The sequence below is a fragment of the Megascapheus bottae genome, chromosome 12 (genome assembly GCF_031878675.1).
Source record: "Megascapheus bottae isolate mThoBot1 chromosome 12, mThoBot2.hap1, whole genome shotgun sequence".
NCBI lineage: Eukaryota > Metazoa > Chordata > Mammalia > Rodentia > Geomyidae > Megascapheus > Megascapheus bottae.
Genome location: NC_143520.1, coordinates 5,497,431 through 5,520,689, shown reverse-complemented (window position 1 = coordinate 5,520,689; position 23,259 = coordinate 5,497,431). Strand labels below are relative to the sequence as shown.

Below are 23,259 nucleotides of genomic sequence, written 5' to 3'. Positions count from 1 at the left end.
AGAGAAATTGAAATTTCCATTCTTCCACAATGCTCACAAATCTGCCTTCAATAGAAATGTTATAATCCAAAAGGGAAAGAGACTTTTTGGCATAGAGCCAAATCTTTCCAAATCTGCTCTAACCTTACAGCATAAAATATATGCTATGACCTTCCAGAAAAACTGAAAACACCACTTTTGCCTCTTAAATTTCTTTTAATTCTTTATCTCTAGTTTTCTTAATTACATTTTCACATGAACTCTTTGGGTTTTAAATGAAGGTGAGTACCTTCAACATTTCTGTGCAATCTTCTCAGAAAATTGGTTCTGTTTTCTTTGGGCAATCTGGAAGCAGTTTCTGCTGTAACATCCATACCATTCTGCTGATATATTTTCCAAGCCATCTTTCTTAGGGGACACTTCCACTGTTCTATTTTTCAGATAAGACTTATAGAGTCACCTAAATCTATCACTATTTAAAAGAATTGAGTTGCCACCTTTGACAAGGCTGGAGGAACCTAATAGAGAAAATCTTAGCTCATCTTCTCTAAGCCATTCCTACTGCCTGCTAAGTGTTCTAACAGGGTTTTAGTCACTACAATAAAATATTTCCATTATGTGTTCCCACCAGCAGAAAGATGAAGCTTGTCATTTCCTCCAGTTTGATGGAGATGCCCACATATCTGTGATCCAGTAAAGATGTATGACACTGTGCATTCCTGGGCTCAGGGTATCTCTGTGGGTCATTCCATTATTTTCATTTATCACTCACAGTAGTTACCCTTTTAAACTGTACCTTTCAGTGGTCCATTTGCTGTAGAAATTGAACTTCTCTCTGTTCTCTTGATTGAAGGGGTACATTTAAGAGGATTAGTGTTGATGGAAAAGAAACAAAAGAGATTTTTTGGGGGGGGGTATAGGTTAGCTTTTCAAATGAATTTATGTATTGGCATAAAAATATCCCTAGTAAGTAGCTTCCAAAGTGCAAATGTCACTCCAATTAGAAAACTAAAACACAGTCATCCCAGAATGTTTAGCAGGACATTCTTCACACAGACACAGCTCTGAGATGAGGGAATTAATGATCTAACACCATGTGATAAATTGGCACTCTAACCTTGACTTGAAAATGTCATTTTTTTAGGGGGAAGATGGGGAATAAGGAATGACGGGAAGTCATATGTAAGTAATTAATACGGAATATGAACGTTACTGGACACCATCAGATGCAGCCTAAGCATGTGTGCACTTCATGTCTATTCCCCAAACATGTCTGATTCCCAGTCTATCCTGTTAGATATAGCTTATTTCTTGTTCAGTCTCCAAACTACAGTCCCATGTGGTTTAGCACTCATTGCCATAAAATCAAAGAATTTTTACATGATTACATTAGCAGATGGTACAAACAAAATAAACCTGGTAATTTTAATCAGGGAATATTTCAAAGTCTGCTTTGAGCAGCAATTTTGTTTTTAAGAGAACTGTTTGTGCTTTTGAAGAGTAGCACTGAGCCCTTGAAAAGCTGGCAAGTTCCACTGCAAATGGGCAGCAGCTTCATTCCCTTGTGCTCCATCCCTGGCATCTCTATGTGAACCTGTAGAGGTACAGGGTCAGCTTAGATGGAAGCAGCTCTCCTACACTCAACACATGCAAACTTCAGAGCCCCCAGGTCATGTGACCTATGCCTACTCTTGTGATGGATTCTGGCCAAGCACTGACTATAAGTAGAAAGAACTGATTTTGTATCTCACCTTGAGATAAAAGAAATACTCTGTTTAGATCTAACAAATCATAGCCACTGACTCAGGGCGTGCTTGGGGAAAAAAAGCAGAGACCTGGACATTAGGATGTTTATATTCCCAGCTTGCTGAGTAGCTTTAGGTAAAACATTTGCTTTTCTGAGCTCCATTTTTCTTGTAGTGAAAGGGTTGTCGTCACCATTTGGAGACTTCTGTCCTTGAGAGGACTTATCTGGGAATGCAGTGATTCACAGAACAGCATTGATAGGCTCTGCTGTGAATTCCTGGATTTTAAGCCCTCTAAATATTTGAACTATTAGTTATATTATTTATAAAATGATTCATAAATTATCTGTCTGATAACTGATCATTCTAAAGTAGAAATACTTTCCAAATGAGTTATGATCTTATTTTTGCTTCTTGCTGTATGGGAGAGGCAACACAACTTAGAAGTTTCTTGCTTGCCTCATTCTTGTCAGTGTTTGGCCACTGTGGGGAGCCCGCAGTTCAGCTATAGTCCTACTTTATATGAACATCTTCAAAAGACTTACTTGTTCACATTTTAAGAGAAAATGTTAGAAACATCTTTCAGATCCTAATCTATATATTTCGCCTACAAGACAAATTATGAAGTAGTGACAGTCACTTCTTATATTAATAAAAGGGAGGTATGCTTCTGTTTTATCCATAATCAGCCTCACATATAGGTTAGAATAACGGTCTTGAACCTCCCTGCTCTAACACAGGAAAGTTTATACATATTTCCCAGATCATCCCTTTCCCATGGAATCATGATTTTTTTTGGTAAGAAGGGGAACATTTTTTTTTCAAAAAGCTGAAGCATTTTATTTACAACCAGAACCAAGCAATAATACCAGCCAAAGTTACTGGTAATACCAGTCAAAATATCCTAGCACTGAATAAACAGGGAATGCATGGCTTGTTCCCATAAAGGGAGGCTGCATTATATAGTCATACTAGCTTTTGTTTCAGCAAAATTAGCTTTTTAGGAACTAAATTTTCAAAATTATGCTATGGCCTTATGGATTTCTAATCTAAACTCTCAAATTGAAATTTAGGTTTATAAATTTAATAAGATTTGAGATACACCATGGAGACACAATGGCAAAATCCTTGCCTGTAATTTCAGGAATGATTTGAATACCAATCCATCAGTTTTCTATTTGTTTTTGTTTTGTTTCTTCTTTTTTTTAATTGTCAGGGTAATGTATAGAGGGGTTACAGTTACATTCACCAGGTAGTAGGTGCATTACTTCTCACACGCTGGTATCTCTTCTCATGTTTTTGTCACTGTTTCTCTTCCCCACCCCCTCCCAATCATCTTATTTTCCTCCCTTCCCTTTCCTATTTCAAACAAACAAATACACACACACACACACACACACACACACACACACACACACACACACAATATACCAGGTAACAAGGTCAGATACAGTAACAATATGAGATTGACCAAAGGGTAACAAATGAGAAGAGCAATAACATAGTACATTAAGAACAACCATCACACAAGATAAAGCTATTGTTTTGTTTCGTTTTGAGGATACTGAGCTTTTAATTCAGGGCCTACACTTTTTGTCCAGGGTTCTGTCACCTGAGCCTAACATCCAGCCCTCCAGAGTCTCAGTTGCCAGGAGGCAGGCTGAGAGCCTATGGCCTCCTATGTTGCTGCGATGTTATTCTGTTTTTGGTTGATACAGACCCCCAATTCTCCCAAGTCACAAGTATAGGGAAGACTTGAGCAATTGTTTCTGTTACATTAAGAGTTTAAAGTCTCATTTATATAGTATTCAATATCATTTATATGGAAGACACCAAAATAGTTCTTACTTTATGCCATGGATTTAAAAGAAATACATTATATACTTTGTCTTTATTATGAGAAATCCTTACTTCTAATTTTTTTTAGAAAACAAACTTTTTGTTTTCTAACAAAATGCAAATTGACTAGAATATTTTCATCTGCTCTCCCTTTCATAGGCTCTAATTGTAGCATAACACTAAAGTCTCATACTCAACAATCTGCAATGAAACAGCAAAGTGATACTGGGAAGGACATTTTAGAAGTCTCTGAATGTGCATTCTTTAGCACTATTTCAGGACTACTAATACAAAGGGAGGTTAACATGAGCTCTAATGGAAACACCAAACTTCTGTTTAAGGAAAGTGCAATCTCTTCTGAAGCGGAGAATCTAAGAAACCCCATTACAGGACTTTAAACAGGAGCAGGCATTCAAAGGGGAGACTGGGCAGGGAGCTGGTCTACCCATAAAAGTAATAAGCCAGCAAGTATGTGGAATATATATATATATATATATGAATCATAAGAAAAACAAAGCTGATCCAATAGAAGTAATTAAGTAAGTAATGATCCTCTGTAAGTAGAGATGTTTGAGCTGAAGCCAAAGAATAATGGGCATGTGTTATTTAGGCAAATTGGGGCTTAAGATGGTTGAAGCGTGAAGTGTGACTTAGAGAAGCATGGAGCATTTAGATGGACATGTTAAAATGTAGCTCCTTTGTAGAACATCTTGAAGTTCAGAAAATGAAAAAAAAAGAACAAAGGAGAGACACAAAGCAAAGGAGGTAGAAAAGGTAGAAGCAGAATCCTGGAGACAGGAAGCTCAGGAAGGAAAGAGCAAGACATTTCTGTATGCATAAGGTTAGTTATAGCCTGACTGAGAGTCTGAGAGGGTTAAAAGCATGGGAAGGGCTAGTTGTCATAGGAATAGCAGGTGATAAATAATGGAATATATTTCTAATATCAGATGAATGATATTTTAAGTGTAGTCAATTCACTTCTGCTAGTTGTGCTATAATATTACAGTGAGGAGTAAACCAAGAAAACAGGTGATTCATTTTCACTATACACCTCCTTGTCCAAGTTGGACAGCAGCAAGGAACCAGGACAGGAAAGAGAAGGGAAAGGAGACTCTTGAGGGCAGCAGATTGGGTGAAGTCATGAGAGAAAATGTGGCAGCCAAAGGATTAGGAAGCTAAAGGCTGAAGGCACTGAAAATAAAGGCCTTTAGAATAACGTGGAGAAAAACTAAGGCCAGGGTGTGGCGTCACTAAGTAGTTGATGGAGTGGTGCAGGAAGGTCATAGTGATTTGGGGCATGATGTTGTTAAGGCATAGGAAAATATATCCTTTGATGTCCACATGTTGTGTATTACATATAACTATAAGTAGCCATGAATTGTGGGAATTTTATTTCAGTGCTGATGTATGACAAAAAAAAAAGAAAGAAGGAAAAGGACGATGGGGAAGAAAAGGAGGAGGAAAAAGATAAGGAGGGGGGAATAAGAAAAGAAATTACAAAGTCAAACTATCTGGCAAATGCAAATGTAACCCCTCTATACATTATCTTGATAATAAAAAAATAAAATGAAATAAAATGAAAAACAAAAAAGCCAAACACACTTTTTTCCTAGGCACTTAAACATAATGAACTGATAAAGATTCATGAGAAAAAAGTGACATCCCATATTTTTAGCCTAGTAATTACAGACTATAATATTCTCTGTTTTCAGAACTCTCTTTCAAAATGGGCATAAACATGTCTGATGACTTTTTAAATTCAAATTTCCCTTAGAAATCAAAGCATATGTTTCACTGAACTCTAAATTAGCCCAAAAATAAGACAAGAATGGGGTTACCAACTGAAAAATTCCATCACTTGTGGGTTTTCCCTAAGCTGAGAAGCAAATTTAATACTATTTATACATATTTTGGCAACTAGAAATGAAATTGTTTCTAATTTATGTTCTGCAAAAAATGGCATCTGCTTTTAATTGGGAAGTTCGTTTAAAATTCAGACAAGTGAAACAAATGATCTACTGGAATGGAAACAGAAGAACTGACTGCTGCAGTAGAGGTGTCTGAATTTATGCCTTGGGATCTCATCTAATTTTTTCAAAGGGGTGAAACAGTATAAACCAAGCACACTCTGCTTTATTTTTTAATGATTTTTGTCAGTCCTGGGTTTGGGCTCAGGGCCTGAGCACTGTCCTTGGGCTTTCTTAAGGCTAGAGCTCTACCAGTTGAGCCACAGCACCACTTCTGGCTTTTTTCCTTGTATATGGTACCATCTTCGTGCATGCTAGGTAAGCACTCACCACTAGGCCAAACTCCCAGCCCTCTGCTTTATTTTTTATAAGTTTTTTTCTATTCATCCATAGCATGTTGCTCGATTACTGAAACAACATGGTAGTGATTTTTTTCCATTTTATTCACATGGCTTTGAAGAAGAAGTTTGCAGATGAGTTGTAAGTTAAACAGAATAATGAGCTTCTTTGTTCAGGCTAATGTGTGCAGTAATGTGGGAAACCATTCAATTATCCTTGTAAAATACTTAGAAGATATTTAGGTAACCTTAAAACTATGGTTATAGGAGTTAGGATAGTTCTCTGTGCTTCCTGAACTAGCTGAGAGATCTACAAGTAGTCCTCTTTTTACAGAAAATTTCATCTTCATGTTACTTCTAAGGAATATTGATGTTTATAGAAAAGAACAATCACAAAATACTTAAATACTTATGTTTTAGACTTTACTTAGGTCTGAGAACCAATATGAACAAATAAAAGAAAAATAAAGAACTAAGCTTGGACAATGATGTCCACATCTTAAGAGACATGAAGATTTATTTGAATTACATCTTTGGAGTTCCAAAAATGACTGTGGCTTTTAACTCTACTTCTGTTCTCTCTTTGATTCTATAGTTCTTTCCTTTGTAACCTTGTCCCTACAGGTGTGGTGCAGAGCCCAGAGGTGTCAAAATTACATAGATGTCAGAGCATGCAGTTAGTGGGGTCCTTCTTCCAAAGTCTGACGTATCAGAATTTGTATCTTAAAATCTTTAACTTACAAGTATATTATAGAGAAATACATTGAGAAGTTCTGGTTTATAATATACTGCAAGATTGGTATACAAAAAATAGGCAAAAAAATTGAAAGGCATTCTATGAGCATGGATTGAAGAAGTTTCCAATGTTAATTTAAGTTGGAAATACTTGCTAAATACAGGAAGTCAAGCATCCTGTTTTCCCTCATATGCAGAATCTAGGCTTAGAAAAGCAAACAATAAATGATATGAAAATAGAAGGGGGATTATTCAGAAGAGGAAGGAGATGAACAGGAGAGAGGTATCAGGAAAGGAAATGAAAATGGGGGAGTGACTATGATCAAAGAACATTCATTATATTGGTATATGAAAATTATGTTTTTTGTATAATTAATAGAAGTAAGGAAGTGAACGTGAAAAAAAGGATGCCAATACTCCTGAAAGTCATCACAAATGGCTAAATAGATGCTAATTATGTTTTTGAATTATTACAGTAAAACTTTTGGGAAATTCCACTTTAGTCCATTTTTCTGTTATTTATAAATAGTTTACACCTTTGAAATTGATTAGCCTTTTCCATCAAATAAACACTCTACAGAGACCTAAGCATCATCAGTATTTTTAAAAAGATGTTCAAGTACTATTATTTGAAGAAAGTAGGAGCCAAGATGACAAGCCCAAGCTATGAAACCACTCAGCAGTAACTGGCAAATTGTTTCAATGACTTAGAAAATCAGATTAGATGGTGAACCACGGAAGAGGGTTTTGGAGCTAAGATTGCTCCAAAGATAGCTATATTACATCATTGAAGATGGTGATTCTGTATACCACTTTCAGTTAGCTTCAAAATCAGAACTTCAGAGTTAGAGTTTATTATCCATTGTTGCTAACGAATGACTTCATATTCAAAATGTATCATCTGTGAAAACAGGAATGCACATGAAATTCAGGGGAAGGATCTGAGTGCCTCTTAGCCTTTCATGTGAATAATTTTTTGGAGAATTTGTTAAAATACAAAACCTGACTCTATAGGTTTGATGGAAGAATCAACAATTCTAACAACATATGCTACTGGCACAATGACACCTTGAATAAAAAGGCTGTAAGTCCTCCTTAAGTCTTGAGGATGAAGGTTAATAACCTTCATCTCAAAAGAAATCACGCTCTATTTCAAAAGTCTCTCCCATTTAAAATGTGATAGTTTCCAAAGTGATTTTCCTGTCTCTCATTTCGCTCCTTCCCATTACTATCATTTATAGTATTTTCCAGGCAATCTAAAATGTAAATCAATTTGAGCTACAGTTAGAATTGTGCATGCCTCAAGGCTCATTAAGTCTCATACTGAAGGCTAACAATGGCCTGTCATATAATTCGAAGGAGTAAGGAGAGATAGTGAGTTTAGAAGGGTAGGGCCTGTGGAAAAACTAGAGAATACATGTCTCTAGGAAGATGAAACAGCTATTACTGGGCTCTAGCCAGGAGTCATCATGTCTATGTGGAAAGATGAGCCTGATAATGTCAGCTATTCCAGATTGGTAGGTGAGCAGGAAATCTGGATTTCATTTTTTGAATATAAACTCCAATTGTTTGAGATCTCTTTTCCTTTGTAAGACTAATGTACTCTACAAACTACATGGACTTCTGAAGCATGGGATAGAGATGTTCAGCTTTTTGACACTTCCCAGGTGATTAGTATGTGGTCAGAGATAAAATGAATTAATCCAAATACTCAACATTTTCCAGTCACTCAGGGCCTAAACTGAACCCAGAAATGAAGCCTTAGAAGTAGGTATATGTAGGTTCTGGAAGAAAGTTCTTCTAAGAACATGATTTTGGGTGTGTAGAAGAAATGGTCAAGTCTTCACATAAAAGATACTGTAATGATAAAGCATTTTGTTTGCAAACTGCTTAATACATACTACCATTAAATCTGGACTCCAAAGGTTCAAATTAAGTAATAACATATTAAGATGATTGATGATATAATCCATGGATGGTTTATAATTGTCTATGCTTGCAACTTTTTTATCTGTTATATATGTGAAAGGGAAAATACTATATATCTTGTAATAAAGATATCATTTACAGCAATTACTTATAGTCAAACTTTATATTGAAAATGATTTAGTTCAATTATCTCAAAGCATCAGAATAGGCACATAATTTTAGGAGCATCAAAACTGCTGTATTTCATATTTTGAAGAAATTATTTAATTCCAGCAGGAAATGATAGAGACAGGTTTGAAGTAATTTAAGAAGAATAGATAAAAGACTAAACATAGAGTTCCCCTAGGACCCAGCAATTCCACTACTTGGCATTTACCCAATCATCCAGAGACAAGGACATACTAAATCCACTAGCACAACGATGTTCATTGTAGCACTATTCACCATAGCAAAGATATGGAACCAACCTAGATGTCCCTCAGTTGATGAGTGGATCAACAAGTTGTGGTATTTGTACACGGTGGAATTCTATGCTGCTATCAGAAAAAAACGACATCGCCCCATTTGTTAGGAAATGGAAAGTCTTAGAAAAAATTATATTAAGTGAAGTAAGCCAGACTCAAAGGAAAATAGGCTCAATGGTTTCCCTTATTTGTCATAATCAGTAGAAACCTTGGGCTCTCCTAGCAGAGATTTGTAATAGAGCAAAACCTTGATACAAAAGGCCATATAGTATGACGCTAAATGAAAGGATCTCTAGGATATAGAAACATAAGCCATATAATGAATGATTGTTGTCCTTAAGGTACTATGTTATCTCTCATCTCTTTTGCTGTCCCTTGGTTATATCATATTGTTATAGTATCTCACTTTGTTACCTGATATAGCAGACATATTTGTATTTGGTTATTTGAAATTGGATAGGGAAGGGGGGAAAACAAGATGAGGGGTGGGGGTGGGGGGAGGGAAATGGGGACCAAGACATGTGAAAGGGTATCAATGCGTATGAACTAATGCACCTTCGATGTGGCAAATATCATGTAACCCTTCTATTAATTACAATAAAAATATATGAAAAAAATTTTTTTAAAGAATGGATAAATAGACCAATGCTGAGCCACACAGACTGGTGTGGCTTAGCTGTGAGACACCTGCTTTCTGTGAGTCATTATTTACAGGAATTATAACTGTCCCCCATTTTGGTCCCTTGTTTGTATGAAATTCTCTTTGTCAGAGACAAATCCATGCATAAAGTCCAAAATACAATTTCTGGTTTTCTCTTTCAGAATATAAGAAATTGGATTCTTTCTTCAAAAAGCAGGAAATAAGATTATTGAACAAGTACTGATAAGAACTATTAGAAAGTTGACCTTAAAGACAGGGAAGGAAACAGATGCTACAGCCAGTGAAGAAGAGGTGCATGCTTTCACAAATACTGAATTTTCAAGGTTTCTTACTGGTGTGAAGAGCAAGGCATAGAGATAAATTGTATTCAGCTACAACTGTGAGTGACACAGTAGGAATTTAAATCTAGTTTTTCCATGTTGATATATCCTATGATAGCATTTTAGTCATTTTCCAGGTACATCATCACTTCCAGAATATATTTTACTTAAGAACAAGAACTACGACCCTTCTGTCACAAAACTCCTTTCTCTATCCTATGTTTTAGGAAAACCAGAGATTAAGAAAAGCTGCTAAGGAACACGTCAAAGCAGAAAAAGCTGTTAGGTTCCCTACCACTCCTCCTAACATGTAAAGACAGCTGACTTCACAGTCACTGACCTGTACAATTATACATGGCATGTGATTAGATGACTTGATGCATTGCTATCATAATGTTAAAAATCTCAGTAATTTATTATAGGAAAGCCTCTATATTTTCATTTGCATTGGGTTCAAAAATTGGATTGCTAATTCTTTCTCTAATAAGCAGCAAAGCAAGAGTTAGGCTTGTGGGTTACAGGATCTTCAGTGGGGGACTCAAAAGCTTTTGATCTCAGAAATGGGGCACATGATTGACTGGAAAATAATAATGTTTAGATGGGATAGGTGCTGGGGAGAGCTTCCTAGATGTGATGTTTTCTCACCCTATCTGACTGGTCATTGATACTTCATAGAAGATGATAGAAATGAAATGCAATTCTATTTATTTGTCATGGAAAACGGTATCTCCAGTACCAACCTGCGAGGAACACATCAGAATAACAGTGCAGTCTTTCCAGGTAGATGTTTAACATACGAGAGGTAACTGCTGTGTGACCTGATTCTTAGTGTACCTACCCAACTCTCCGCCACATAAGCTGGGTAGGGTACAGCCCAGAAAAGAAAAAGTCAAGGACAGGTAGAACAATTGCTTTCACCTGCCCGTACCTTGATCCCTAAGAAAAGCAATCACTGGGAGAAAAATGATATCTGATGAATACAAGCAGCACCATAATAAAACCTAAAACAAAGGGAGTAAAATTAATAATGTACTGGACAGACTAAAAACTCAAGATAAATATTCTTTAACAAATAGGAAAATGAATTAGGGACATGAGGCAGAAAAAAATGGAAGAAGAACCAATGCCAGGAACCCGGCATGGCACATCTGATCACTAAAAGAGAAGAATTTGGGCAGGAGATCTGAATAGCAGAAGTGCAGTAGAAAGAAAAGTGAAGCAGATCAGTGATCACAAAAGGTATGGAAGTGTATAGGAGCAGGCAAGAATTATAAAGTCCAACAGTAATATTAACCTGTGTAGCAGGACGTTCTAGAGCTACAGTCTAGAACATTCTAGATTTATCATAATGGAAACACAAAGACCTCTGCCGATAGTATTGTGAGAAGTAATGCAACAAAATCTGTAACTTAATAATTGTGCACATTGAACATAGGTAGCTCTATATACTCAGAAATAGAAATATGTCCTTTTTAAATTTAATTTTATTGTCAATACACATATTAAACTCATTAGAGTGGGTATCTAAGAAAACTGGAATGTAAGAAGGCTAGAGAATAAAGGGAAAAATAGCAAACCAAGAGAGAGATCAAGCAAAAGATTTATGATGAATTAGTTTCTTTTAAGTCTACTCTGAATACAATTTCTTTTCAAAAAATAATAGATACATAGATAAAGCTTAGTGATTATCTGAGGTCAGACAATCTCACAGAAAATCTCAAAGAAATAATGAAAATATTTCTTCTTCCCATAGAAAAGTACTTAATAAAGACATTAATCAAATTCTTTTTTGTTCCAGACCCTGCTCAGTCCCAATGAGCTAGATGCCTCTCCTTTTAAGCCATGGCATTATTCCCCCCAGCCAAGCTCTGTTGCTCTAGGACATGTCTGAGAAATTATTGCCTTTGGCATAGCCATTGCTTAAAAAAAACAAACATAACTGATACTGCAATATAACTCTCTCTCTTTTAGTGGATCTGAAGGCTAAAAAGGGAACTTTGTGGTCTTGTAAGCCCATCTGCCACTCCCTCTGGCATTCTTCTGTCTCCACAACTATGGAAGTATGCCGTTCTCTGATGACTGTAAGCTTCACCATTTCTTACAATGGAATGGATATTTATCTACCTATCACCTCTGAGACAATTCTCAATAATCTCCCTTGACTCTGTCATTACTAGGTCCTTAAACTCTTGTCATAACAGACAGATTTGATCACAATTTTCCTTACTCTGCTTTCTTTCTAGGAAGAGCCCTCCTATCCAACCACTACTTTTTCCATTCATCTACTCAAACTGCTTCCACCTTGAATCCTGGCCTAGGTCACATCAGCACAAAGCACCACTCCATTTTCTGCATTCACATTCCTAGGGTCCTCTTTTTAACCCCTATGGTTCAGAACCGCTCCCTACTTTGAATGACTAGTTAACTTGCTGTGTGATTACCTAGTGTTCCAGAGTGTTGCAAATCCTTCTCTTTCTTGTAAACTCTTCTGTAAAGAGCTTATGTTTGAGTATTGATCTCTATTTGACTGATCTAATTTGAATAGATGTTTCATGGCTTGGTAATCTATAAAGATAGTACTGAGTTTGAAGATAGGCTAACTGTTAGTATGGAAAATCGAAAAAGAATGCTTTAGGGCCAGGTATAATGATACACAACCAGAATCCTAGCTATCCTGGAGGTAACAATAGGAAGCTCATAGTTCTAAGTCAGCCTGGGTAAAAAATCAGTGAAAAACTTAGAACAGGAATTCTCAATTAATAAAGCAAATGTTTACTTTCAGAAAATAAGCTCAAGAATACACTAGAGAAACAAGATTTTCTGTTTCTACACAAAGATTGGTTTGAAAACTCCTTGAGTACATAGGGTAATGTTTATTCTGCATTGAGGTCCTGAGACGTTCAAATGCTAACAGGAGCCCATAGACTAGTCTACAACTTGATGGAGCTTATTGGGAATTAGTGTTTTTTAAAATGTAGTTATGGAGGTATTAATATAGTTCAACTTCTTCATATAACAAAATGTGTAATCTTGAAATTTGAATTATATCCATATAATGGAGCCTGTTAAAATTAATAAGGAAATATTTTGTAAGAAACTTTTAAGTTAGGGAAGAAGGATGGCATGTGTCATGTGTCTCTAGGTTTAAATGTGGAACAAACATAAGGAAACCTGTGTGTTGGTAATAGTGAATACCTTTTATTAGAAGATTTTATCTTTAATTTCTTTAAAACATTGAAAGTGTGTGAATTATTTAGTATAACAGATACATTTTTAGAAAGAAAAAAACAATTTCATTAAAAAATGAACCAAAGGTCCTAACATTTTATCAACAAAGTTGATATGTAAGTTCATACACAGAAAAGATACTCCACTTACTATGTCATGAAGAAAATGAATAATAAAACAGCAACGACAGACCACTACATGCCTACTAGAATGGCACAAATTCAAAACACTGAAAATACAAAATGCTAGGTAGAATGGATCAATACTAAATCTTATTTGTTGCTGGCAGAAATGCAAAATGGTGCAGCCACTTTGGAAGAGTTTGCAATTTCTAAAAATGCTATGTGTTTTCTTATACCATCCATTGCACTCCTTGATTATTTTTAAATGAAAAATCTATGTCCACACAAAATCCTGAATATGGATGTTTTCACAGATTTATTCATCACCTTCAAAACTTGGAAGCAACCAAGATATCCTTCAGCAAGGAAATGGAAACACTGTGTACAACCAGATAATGGAAAGTTATCCAGCACTACATAAAAATCAATTAGAAAGCCATGAAAAGACAAAAAGAAAACTTAAATGCCTACTACTGAGCAAAAAAAATCAATTTGAAAAGACTACATACTGTGTGATTCCAACAATATGACATTCTGCAAAAGGTAAAATGATTAAGACAAGTAAAACGATTAGTTATTTCCAGGAGCTGAGATGAGAGAGGGGTACAAAGAAAAAGCACAAAGAATTTGTATGGCTGTGAAATTATTCTGTATAATATAATGGTAAATATAGGTTCTTAAACATTTTTCCAAACACACAGACTATATAGTACCAAGAGTAAAGATGATGTAACCAGTCAGCGTGGTGTGATAATGATGTATGATTTAGTTCCATGAATTATAACAAATGTATCACCCCAAGGCAGCGGGGTGGGGGACAGGGGGATAAAGTAGGTGATGGGGACACTGAGTGGCAGAAAGGGATAGAAGTAACTGAGAAATCTTTATAAGTTCCTATTGATTTTGCTGTGAAAGCTACTCTAAAAAATGAGGTCTATAAAATATTCCTTATTATGCCTGACAGCTAAAAGTGAAAATGGAAATAATATCCATATTCTTTTCTATTTATGTACATCAGAGGCTCAAATGAATACTATACAAAAAATAACAGAAAGTGTGTTCTACTAGAATGAAGTTATATTTTAACTCCAGACCATCCTATGGAGCAAAAATCCATAGGTCTGCCATGTACCCTTGGCTAGCTACTTGGAAGGCTAAGATCAGGGAATCATGGTTCAAAGCCAGTCCAGGAAAGGAAGTTTGTGATAATCTTATATCCAATAAACCACCAAAAACCACAAGTAGGGACAGCACCCAGGTCCATAGCTCAAGTAATCCCTAGGACTAGTATTTTTTTTAAATAAAGCAACCTAAAACCCCTTAATAACCAAGGTATTTCTTCATGTTAATTCCAAGATACATTCAAATTCTGTGAAGATGCTCTTTACGCCATTGTTGTTTTTTTATGGAAAGTAAGCATAAGTATCCTATGCAATTTGAGTTGTTTCTTCTTTTTGAGGATTTTTGATTAAAATTTCACGGATAAAATTTTAAGTCTGATACACAAGAATAGGTTTTACATAACTCCCGGGTGGGGGAAGGGATTAACCTCATAGATTGTCTTTTAAAAAAAGCTAAATTAGGGCCGGGAGTTTGGCCTAGTGGTTAAAGTGCTTGCCTAGCATGCATGAAGACCCGGGTTCGAGTCCTCGGTACCACATACATAGAAAAAAGCCAGAAGTGGTGCTGAGGCTCAAGTGGTAGAGCTCTAGCCTTGAGAAAGTCCAAGGACAGTGCTCAGGCCCTGAGCTCAAGCCCAGGACTGGCAAAAAAAAAAAAAAGGCTAAATTACCTTAAAGAACTTGAAAAACTGAATGATCATTACTGGGTCAACCATCATTTGCAATTGTACCCTTTATCAGCTACTTAGGTATTCAAGTCAAACCTTTCCAATACCTTTAAGAACACTACAGTGATAAAGCAGAAACAAGCAACACAAAGCCCCAAAGCAGGTCAAGATCCCAGTGAGACTTAAGCCAAATGAATTCAGGCTTCTGTTTCTCTCTCACCCCATCCACTCTAATCTAACACCATCTACTAGTGCTGGCTCATTGTCACCCAGTTTTGTGACTGAGCTCTTCAGCTCAAGGATAACGCCCTACCCCTTGGGCCACAGTATCATTTCCAGTTTTCTGGAGATTAATTGGAGATAAGAAAGAGTCTCAGGAACTCCACAGACCTATGGCCATCTAATCTTTGATAAGGGAGCCCAAAAAAATAGAATGGATGGAAGAAAGCCTCTTCAACAAGTGGTGCTGGCAGAACTGGTTAAGCACATGGAGAAAACTAAAGTTGGATCCTTCTTTGTCATCCTGCACCAGGACTAACTCCAAATGGATCAAAGACCTCAAGATAAAAGCAGATACACTGAAAGTTTTACAAGAAGGAATAGGAGATACACTAGGTCTCCTTGGCACAGGTCGAAACTTTCTTAATAAGGACCAAGAATCACAATAAATCAGAGAAAGTCTGGATAAGTGAGATTGCATTAAACTGCAGAGCTTCTGTATGGCAAAGGACATAACTAGCAAACTAAATAGAAAGCCTACAGAGTGGGAGAAGAACTACACTAACCATACAACAGACAAAGGCCTCATATCTAAAATATATCAACAGCTCAAAAAATTGAATCACTCCAAAACTTATCTCCAAAGAAACAACCATCCCATGATTTCTGGAATCTTTGTCTACATTTATAAAATTTGGTTTAAATCTACTTTTTATTCCATTTTGTGAAATATTCTTATGTAGTTATAAATTTTTACTGCATCAATATCTAGTTCCTAAAGAATTCAGGTAAACCAACTGAAGACACAGTGTTGTACTGAGAAGTTGCTAAAACATACTGGCAATGATTTTTTCCTGTCATAAAGTTATATGGGTAAATGAAATGATTATTCATCTGTGAAAAAAAATGGGCCAAGGACTTAAAGAGAGTCTTCTCTGAAGAAGTAATAAGAATGGCCTATAGACACATGAAGAAATGTTCGACATCTCTGGTCATAAAAGAAATGCAAATCAAAAAACTCTAAGATTCCACCTCACTCCAGTTAGAATGGCCAGGATCAAGGAAACTAATAACAACAGATGCTGGAGGGGATGTGGCCAGGAGGGATCCCTACTACACTGTTGGTAGCAGTGTAAACTCATTCAACCACTATGGAAAGCAGTATGGCAGTTCCTCAAAAGACTAAGCATAGAGCTCCCCTATGACCCAGCAATTCCACTACTTGGCATTTACCCACTCATCCAGAAACAAGGGAACACTAAATCCACTAGCACAATGATGTTCATTGCAGCACTATTTACCATAGCAAATATTTGGAACCAACCCAGATGTCCCTCAGTTGATGAGTGGATCAACAAGTTGTGGTATTTGTACACAATGGAATTCTATGCTGCTGTCAGAAAGAACAACATCGCCCCATTTGTAAGGAAATGAAAAGACTTAGAAAAAAATCATATTAAGTGAAGCAAGCCAGACTCAAAGGAACATAGGCTCAATGGTTTCCCTCATTTGTCATAATCAGTAGAAACCTTGGGCTCTCCTCACAGAGATATACAATAGAGCAAAACGTAGATACATAAGGCCATATAGTATGATGCTAAATGAAAGGACCTCCAGGATATAAAAACAAAAGCCCTATAATGTGTGATTATTGTCCTTAATGTACTATGTTATTTCTCATGTCTTTTGCTGTCCCTTGCTTATCTCATATGGTTATAGTATCTTACCTTGTTATCTGATATATTGTATATATGTTTATTTGGTTATTTGAAATAGCATAGGGAAGGGGGGCAAACAAATAAGGGATGGGGATGGAGGGGGGAAATGGGGGTCAAAACATGAGAAAGGGTATCAATGTTTGTGAAGTAATGCACCTTCTCTCTGGGGAGTATAATGTAACCCCTCTATTAATTATAATTAAAAAACATAGATAAACAATAAAAAAACATAGATAAAAAAACAAAGAGTCTCAGGAATTTTTTATTGACTGGGCTGGCTTTGAATCACGGTCCTCAGATCTCAGCCTCCTGAGTAGCAGCCGTGCAATGCCTGAGTAGCAGGCATGAGCAACCGTGTCTGGCAACAATAGTTTATGTCTTTATAGGTATTTCAGCACTTACTGTTCTCAGTGTAACATAAGGACATTTTTCCCCTTGCAGAGCAATCTGAAGAACCTGTAAATAATTTTAACAGGCCTGATATGTGCAAAAATTATTTCATTTTCAAAGAACAAGATACAATGGAAGAAAAGCCACGCAGACAGCTGCTCCGTTCATCTGATTTTCAGAACTCTGATGTTCATTTCATATATCTAAATACAATGGCCTGGTTGGTAGCCATAACTTCTTGCAGAATTGAGAAATTTGAATTAAGGAATTAGAAAAATATAAGGTAAGAATTGTTAAAGTATACCTGGAAGCCTTAAAATTGATCGTGTAATGAGATCTTAGCATAGATATTTCTGGAAAGAAATAAAACTGGATTGGATTCCACAGAACTGGATCAATACTGACTGAATACATCGTATCAGTCCCATCATTTTGCATCTCCAAGTTTTGGTTTGGCTTTATCCATAGAGCAGGTGAAGTGTACCTATATCCTTTAGGGTTTATGATCGTTTAAATGATGGTTCTATTATACTTAGTACAGTGTCTGGCAGTTTGTAACTATGCAAGAAGTATAAACATTGTTGTATAGGCTATAAATTAGTTATTATTATGGAAGGTCAGTCAATGAACAATAGTATCAGCCAAAGTCTCAGGATTTTTTGTAAATAAATACTGGAATATTCAAAGACATTTTTTTCTTTTCTTTTAAATTCACTCATGAAAGCATATTCAAGAGAAAGAGACACATTTTCAATTATTCTCAACATGCCAGTCCCTTACCTTTGCTTTTATCGTCAATTCTTCATGCTTACAAATTAGCTTCTCATTATCTGTAAGTGATAAACCTAGACCTTGCTCCTGTACATCACTTATGTTTTTCTGAAACCAACAAGTAATCTAGGAAGAAACAAATGAGAAATCAAAATTAAAATGATCTGGATAAATAAGGGAAAGCATTAAATAATTTCTTCAACATTTCATAACTTCAGTCTCTTTAATTTCTCTTTATCTAAACAAATCCCATAGATATTAAATTAGTATGGCTGCTTTAAAATGTCTTTCTTCTGTTCATCTTCTACATTTGTAAGAGAAAAAAAATTCTAGAAAGCCTGAAAAGACTCAGTAGATAACATGACATAAATAAAATGATCCAAATTTTCTTCAAAAAGTACCAAAACTGAATTCCCATCAGTCCACACAACAAACATTCTTCCAAAATATGCCTTTTTTCCTAGTCACAAGTACAAATTAGAGAGTGGTCAGAGACTTCTATGAAGACATAAGCAGTATTTACAGAGTTATATTTTCTACTATTAAAAAGAAAATGAGCTGGGTGCTGGTGGTTCATACCTTGTAATTCTGATGACTCAGGAGGCTGAGATCTGGGGATCACAGATCAAAACCAGTCCAGACAGGAGAGTCTGTGAGACTCTCGCCTCCAACTAAATACCAGCACAACAACAACAACAAAAAGATGTAGGCCGTGGCTCAAGTGGTAGAGTGTTGGTCTAGAGCACAAAAGCTCAGGAAAAATTTCAACAAATTGGAATTGTTTGCTAGCTGGAATTTTAGCACATTTTTGGTGCAAAGAAAAGTAAGTGACTCTCCATAATTTTCCTAAGAAATGCACCTTGCTGTCTTCAGAATATGTGATAATGTATGCATACTAAATAAACTAGAGTCAGCTCTATATTTACAGTATTTTTTATTTTGTTTATGCATTTGTAATTACATGAAAGCAGTCCGTTTTGATGGTATCCTAAATACAACTGGATGATATATACCATAAGTGTATTAGGACCCACAGGGGACATTTTACTAAGAATTCTAGAATTTATTATTTTATTTTATATGACAAGCGACTTCTTGTCTCACAAAGTTTCAGGGATGCACGCAAAAACACAGCCACAGGAATGATTTTAAAAATTGTTCAAAGCCAGATATGTTGGCTCATGCCTATAATCCTAGCTACTCAGGAGGTGGGAATCTGAGGATCACCATTCAAAGCCAACCCTGGGGACAAAAGGACCTGAGACTCTAATCTCCAATTAACCTCTAGAAAAATGGAAAGTGGCTCAAGGGTAGGGCAATAGCCTTGAGCTGAAGAGCTCAGGGATAGTGTTCAGACCGAGTTCAAGCCCCATGACACCTCCCCCCCAAAAAATCTTCAAAATTAAGTGGATTGTGAATACGGCTAACTTTCAGAGATCCTTTATTCTATTAAATATTTGGAGTGATTTATTCTTAGCTGAACTAGGGGAGCCTAGAAATCTCAAGAATGCTCTACTGAGGGACAGTTAATATAGAAGCTGAGTAAAGGAAACATGGCCACAAGTGTTTGTTCACTAATCTTCCCAAACAGGTGAGAAGTCCAAACATTCAGTTAATCCTATTAGATTTTGTGCACCAAAACTTGTCATACACCACATGGCAGTGGTGATGAAAGCTAGAAAAGAGGGAATGGTTTTGATTTTCAAATGACTTCAACCCTTTGATATTCAACTGACCTTATCCTCCAGATTTGGCTGATCTAGTTCAGCTCTGGAAGGATACTATTCTAATAAGGCAATACTATCCTGTACAAGAAAATGTACTTTAAAAACTGTGATGCTATTCAATAGATCCTGTCTGTATACATGCCTATCAAAGCTTGTGGAGTCTCCAGATCTCAGTATGTTTATGCCTAGATGTATCCTAGACAGAAACAGTATAGTGTGTTTGAAACATAGTTAGAAAGATACTAGCTAGACACTAATTAGAAAAAAGAGAAGGCTATTGCATCTCATCATGAAGCACTCACACGTTCCATGAAGAACAGCCACATAGATCACATTTACCTCACATGCTGCAGGATACACACAAAAATAGGCTTTCGGAATCCTTCTCCAGCTAAAATAAGACACCCTAAACCACCAAGAGCAAGCCAGCTACAATACTCATGCCCTGTAAATCAATCATTCAGTCTAGTAAGTAGCTACCACCAACAGCTGCATTAGATATTCCAAGAGCACTTTTTAAAAATAAGCATTTAAATTACTTCAGCTGCTGTTCTGAGTGATAAGTACAGTAAAAGATGAATTAGAATAGTTCTGTAGAACATGGTTCTTCCAAAAACACAAACCCTCAGTTGAGAGGATATGGAAATAAAAGAACAAAAAGCATTCAGAGTACACACTGGAAACTGGTTCAGAATATTGGTAGGATAAAAATAAACAAAAAAAGGTAATAAAAATCATTTCCCTCTTTTTCTTAGTTCCTGTTTTCAGCTTGAACTAATCAATATGCTTATGGTCACCCAAGCAGTCTGTCTTGGCTCCTAGGCAGCTGTGAGGGAAAGAATTAGGTAGGTCAGATTACGTAGGAGGGAAAGGAGGAAGGACAAACCTGTTTTGGAGGATATGAAGGAGTAGCCTGGCATTTATCAGAAAACAATAAGAGATAGATACAGAAGCCAATGAAGATGCAAAGATAAGTCAGGCATATTAAAAAAAATAAGCCAAGGGCTGGGAGTTTGGCCTAGTGGTAGAGTTCTTGCCTAGCATGCACGAAGACCCGGGTTTAATTCCTTGGCACCATATACTATAGAAAAAAGCTGGAAGTGGTGCTGTGGCTCAAGAGTAGAGCTCTAGCCTTAAGAAAAGTCCAAGGACAGTGCTCAGGCCCTGAGTTCAAACCCCACAACTTAGCAAAAAAAAATAAGCCAAGAGCTATCTTGAAAATTAAAGAAGCATATCAGGGAAAAAATCTGCTCAATTATATATAAACATTGTGTCATACACTACAATAGCCACTCCCTATCCATGGCTAGTCAGGTCTTAGAAAATGACTTGTCCAAAACAAACAGGTTGTAAGTGTAAAACAGACATCACATGTCATAGACTTCAAATAATTTTTAAAAATATTTTATTAAGAATGTTAGTGTTGCCTGGTGCTGGTGGCTCAGAAGGCTGACATATGAGGCTCATGATTAGAAGTCAACCCGAGCAGGAAAGTCCATAAGACTCTCCTCCAATTAAGTACCAAAAAGCCAGAAATGGAGCTGTGATTCAGGGGTAGTGAGCTAGCTGTGAGCAAAAGATCTCAGGGACAGTCCCTAGGATTAGAATGTACACATGCACACATACACACAGACATACACACACACACACACACACACACACACACACACACTTACACACACCATACAAAAGAATATTAATGTTCACTATCTGTTAAAACTTAGTATATACAGAGTTAAATAAAATATATGATTATATTTCATCTTTTACTACGGCCTTTTACTTTCTAATGTTTTTTTATTTTATAATGGCTACTAGAATTCTTAAAATTATATATGTAGATTGCATTTTATTTTTCTTAGCTATTTCTGTTACCCAAATATGCAAATTTAAGGAATGAGTGTTAATTAAGTAAAATTTAAACAGAACCAGGAGAGAGATGAAATAAGATATCTATCAATTTTAAGCATTTATGACCCAGTGAATAGGGATTCAGGAAGAACTAACTACTTTTTGAAGAAGCTGGTTGAACTTCGGGCTAAGTAGGAGAAGACAGCTTCAGGGAAAGCAGAAAAAGTAAATGGATCTCTTCTAATATTTTCCCACTTTTTTGATTAGATGAACTTGCATACTTGCAGTAACTGGGACCTAAATCTGTAGGCTAGTCAATGCAGATGTGCACCAGATTCAGTGGGGAAGACTAGAAGAGAACACCATTGAAGATGTTACATTGGACAAGTAGGGACTAGCTTGTGTGTGATGGACATTCTGTCTTTGCCTGGAGATAAAAATGAAGAGAGATATCAGGTGCTACTTTGCAGTTTACAGTATTACTTCAGGCCAGGTACCAGTGTCTCATGCCTGTAATCCTAGCTAATCAAGAGGCTGAGGTCTGAGGATTATGGTTTGAAGCCAGCCATGGCAGGAAAGTATGTGAGACTCTTTATTTTATTATTATTGTCTGGGTACATATAGAGGGGTCAGACTTATATTCTCCAGGTAGTATGTGCATTACTTCTCACACATTGATACTCCTTCTCATGTTTTTGTCCCCATTTCCCTCCCTCCATCCACTCCCAATCATCTTGTTTCCCCCCTTCTCTTTTCTATTTCAAATAAACGTACATACAATATATCAGGTAACAAAGTCAGATGCAGTAATAATATGAGATTGACCAAAGGGCAAAAAAAGAAGAGAAATAACAGTACATTAAGAACAACAATCATACAAGGTAAAGCTCTTGTTTGCCCTCAAAAGACTAAACATAGAGCTCCCCTATGATCCAGCAATTCCACTACTCGGCATTTACCCAAATGTCCACAAACAAGAACATACTAAATCCACTAGCACAATGATATTCATTGCAGCACTATTTACCATAGCAAAGATAGGAAACCAACCCAGATGCCCCTCAGTAGATGACTGGATCTAAGAAGATGTGGTATTTATACACAGTGGAATTCTATGCTGCCATCAGAAAGAATGACACTGACACATTTGTAAGGAAATTGAAAGACTTGGAAAAAATCATATGAAGTGAAGTAAGCCAGGCCCAAAGGAACACAGGCTCAATGGCTTCCCTCATTTGTAATAATTAGTACACATCTAGGACTCTCCTAGCAGAGGATTACAATCACACAAACCCTAGATACATAAGGTCATATAGGATGAGACTAAATGAAAGGAACTCTAGGATATGGAAACAAGAGCTTTATCTTGTGTGATTGTTGTTCTTAATATACTGTTACTTCTCTTTTGTTGCTCTTTGATTAATCTCATATTATTACTATATCCGACTTTGTTAACTGGTATATTGT

General features: G+C 36.4%; 1 protein-coding gene across 1 annotated transcript in view; it reads right to left on the bottom strand.

Moving 5' to 3' along the window:
• The window catches only part of Ccdc141 (coiled-coil domain containing 141), a 162,874-nt gene that overhangs the window by 85,391 nt on the left and 54,224 nt on the right, over window positions 1–23,259 (bottom strand). Inside the window, exon 6 of the mRNA XM_090342542.1 lies at window positions 18,224–18,340. Within this exon, the coding sequence (XP_090198668.1) occupies window positions 18,224–18,340 (117 nt within the window). The remainder of the gene's footprint in view (window positions 1–18,223; window positions 18,341–23,259) is intronic.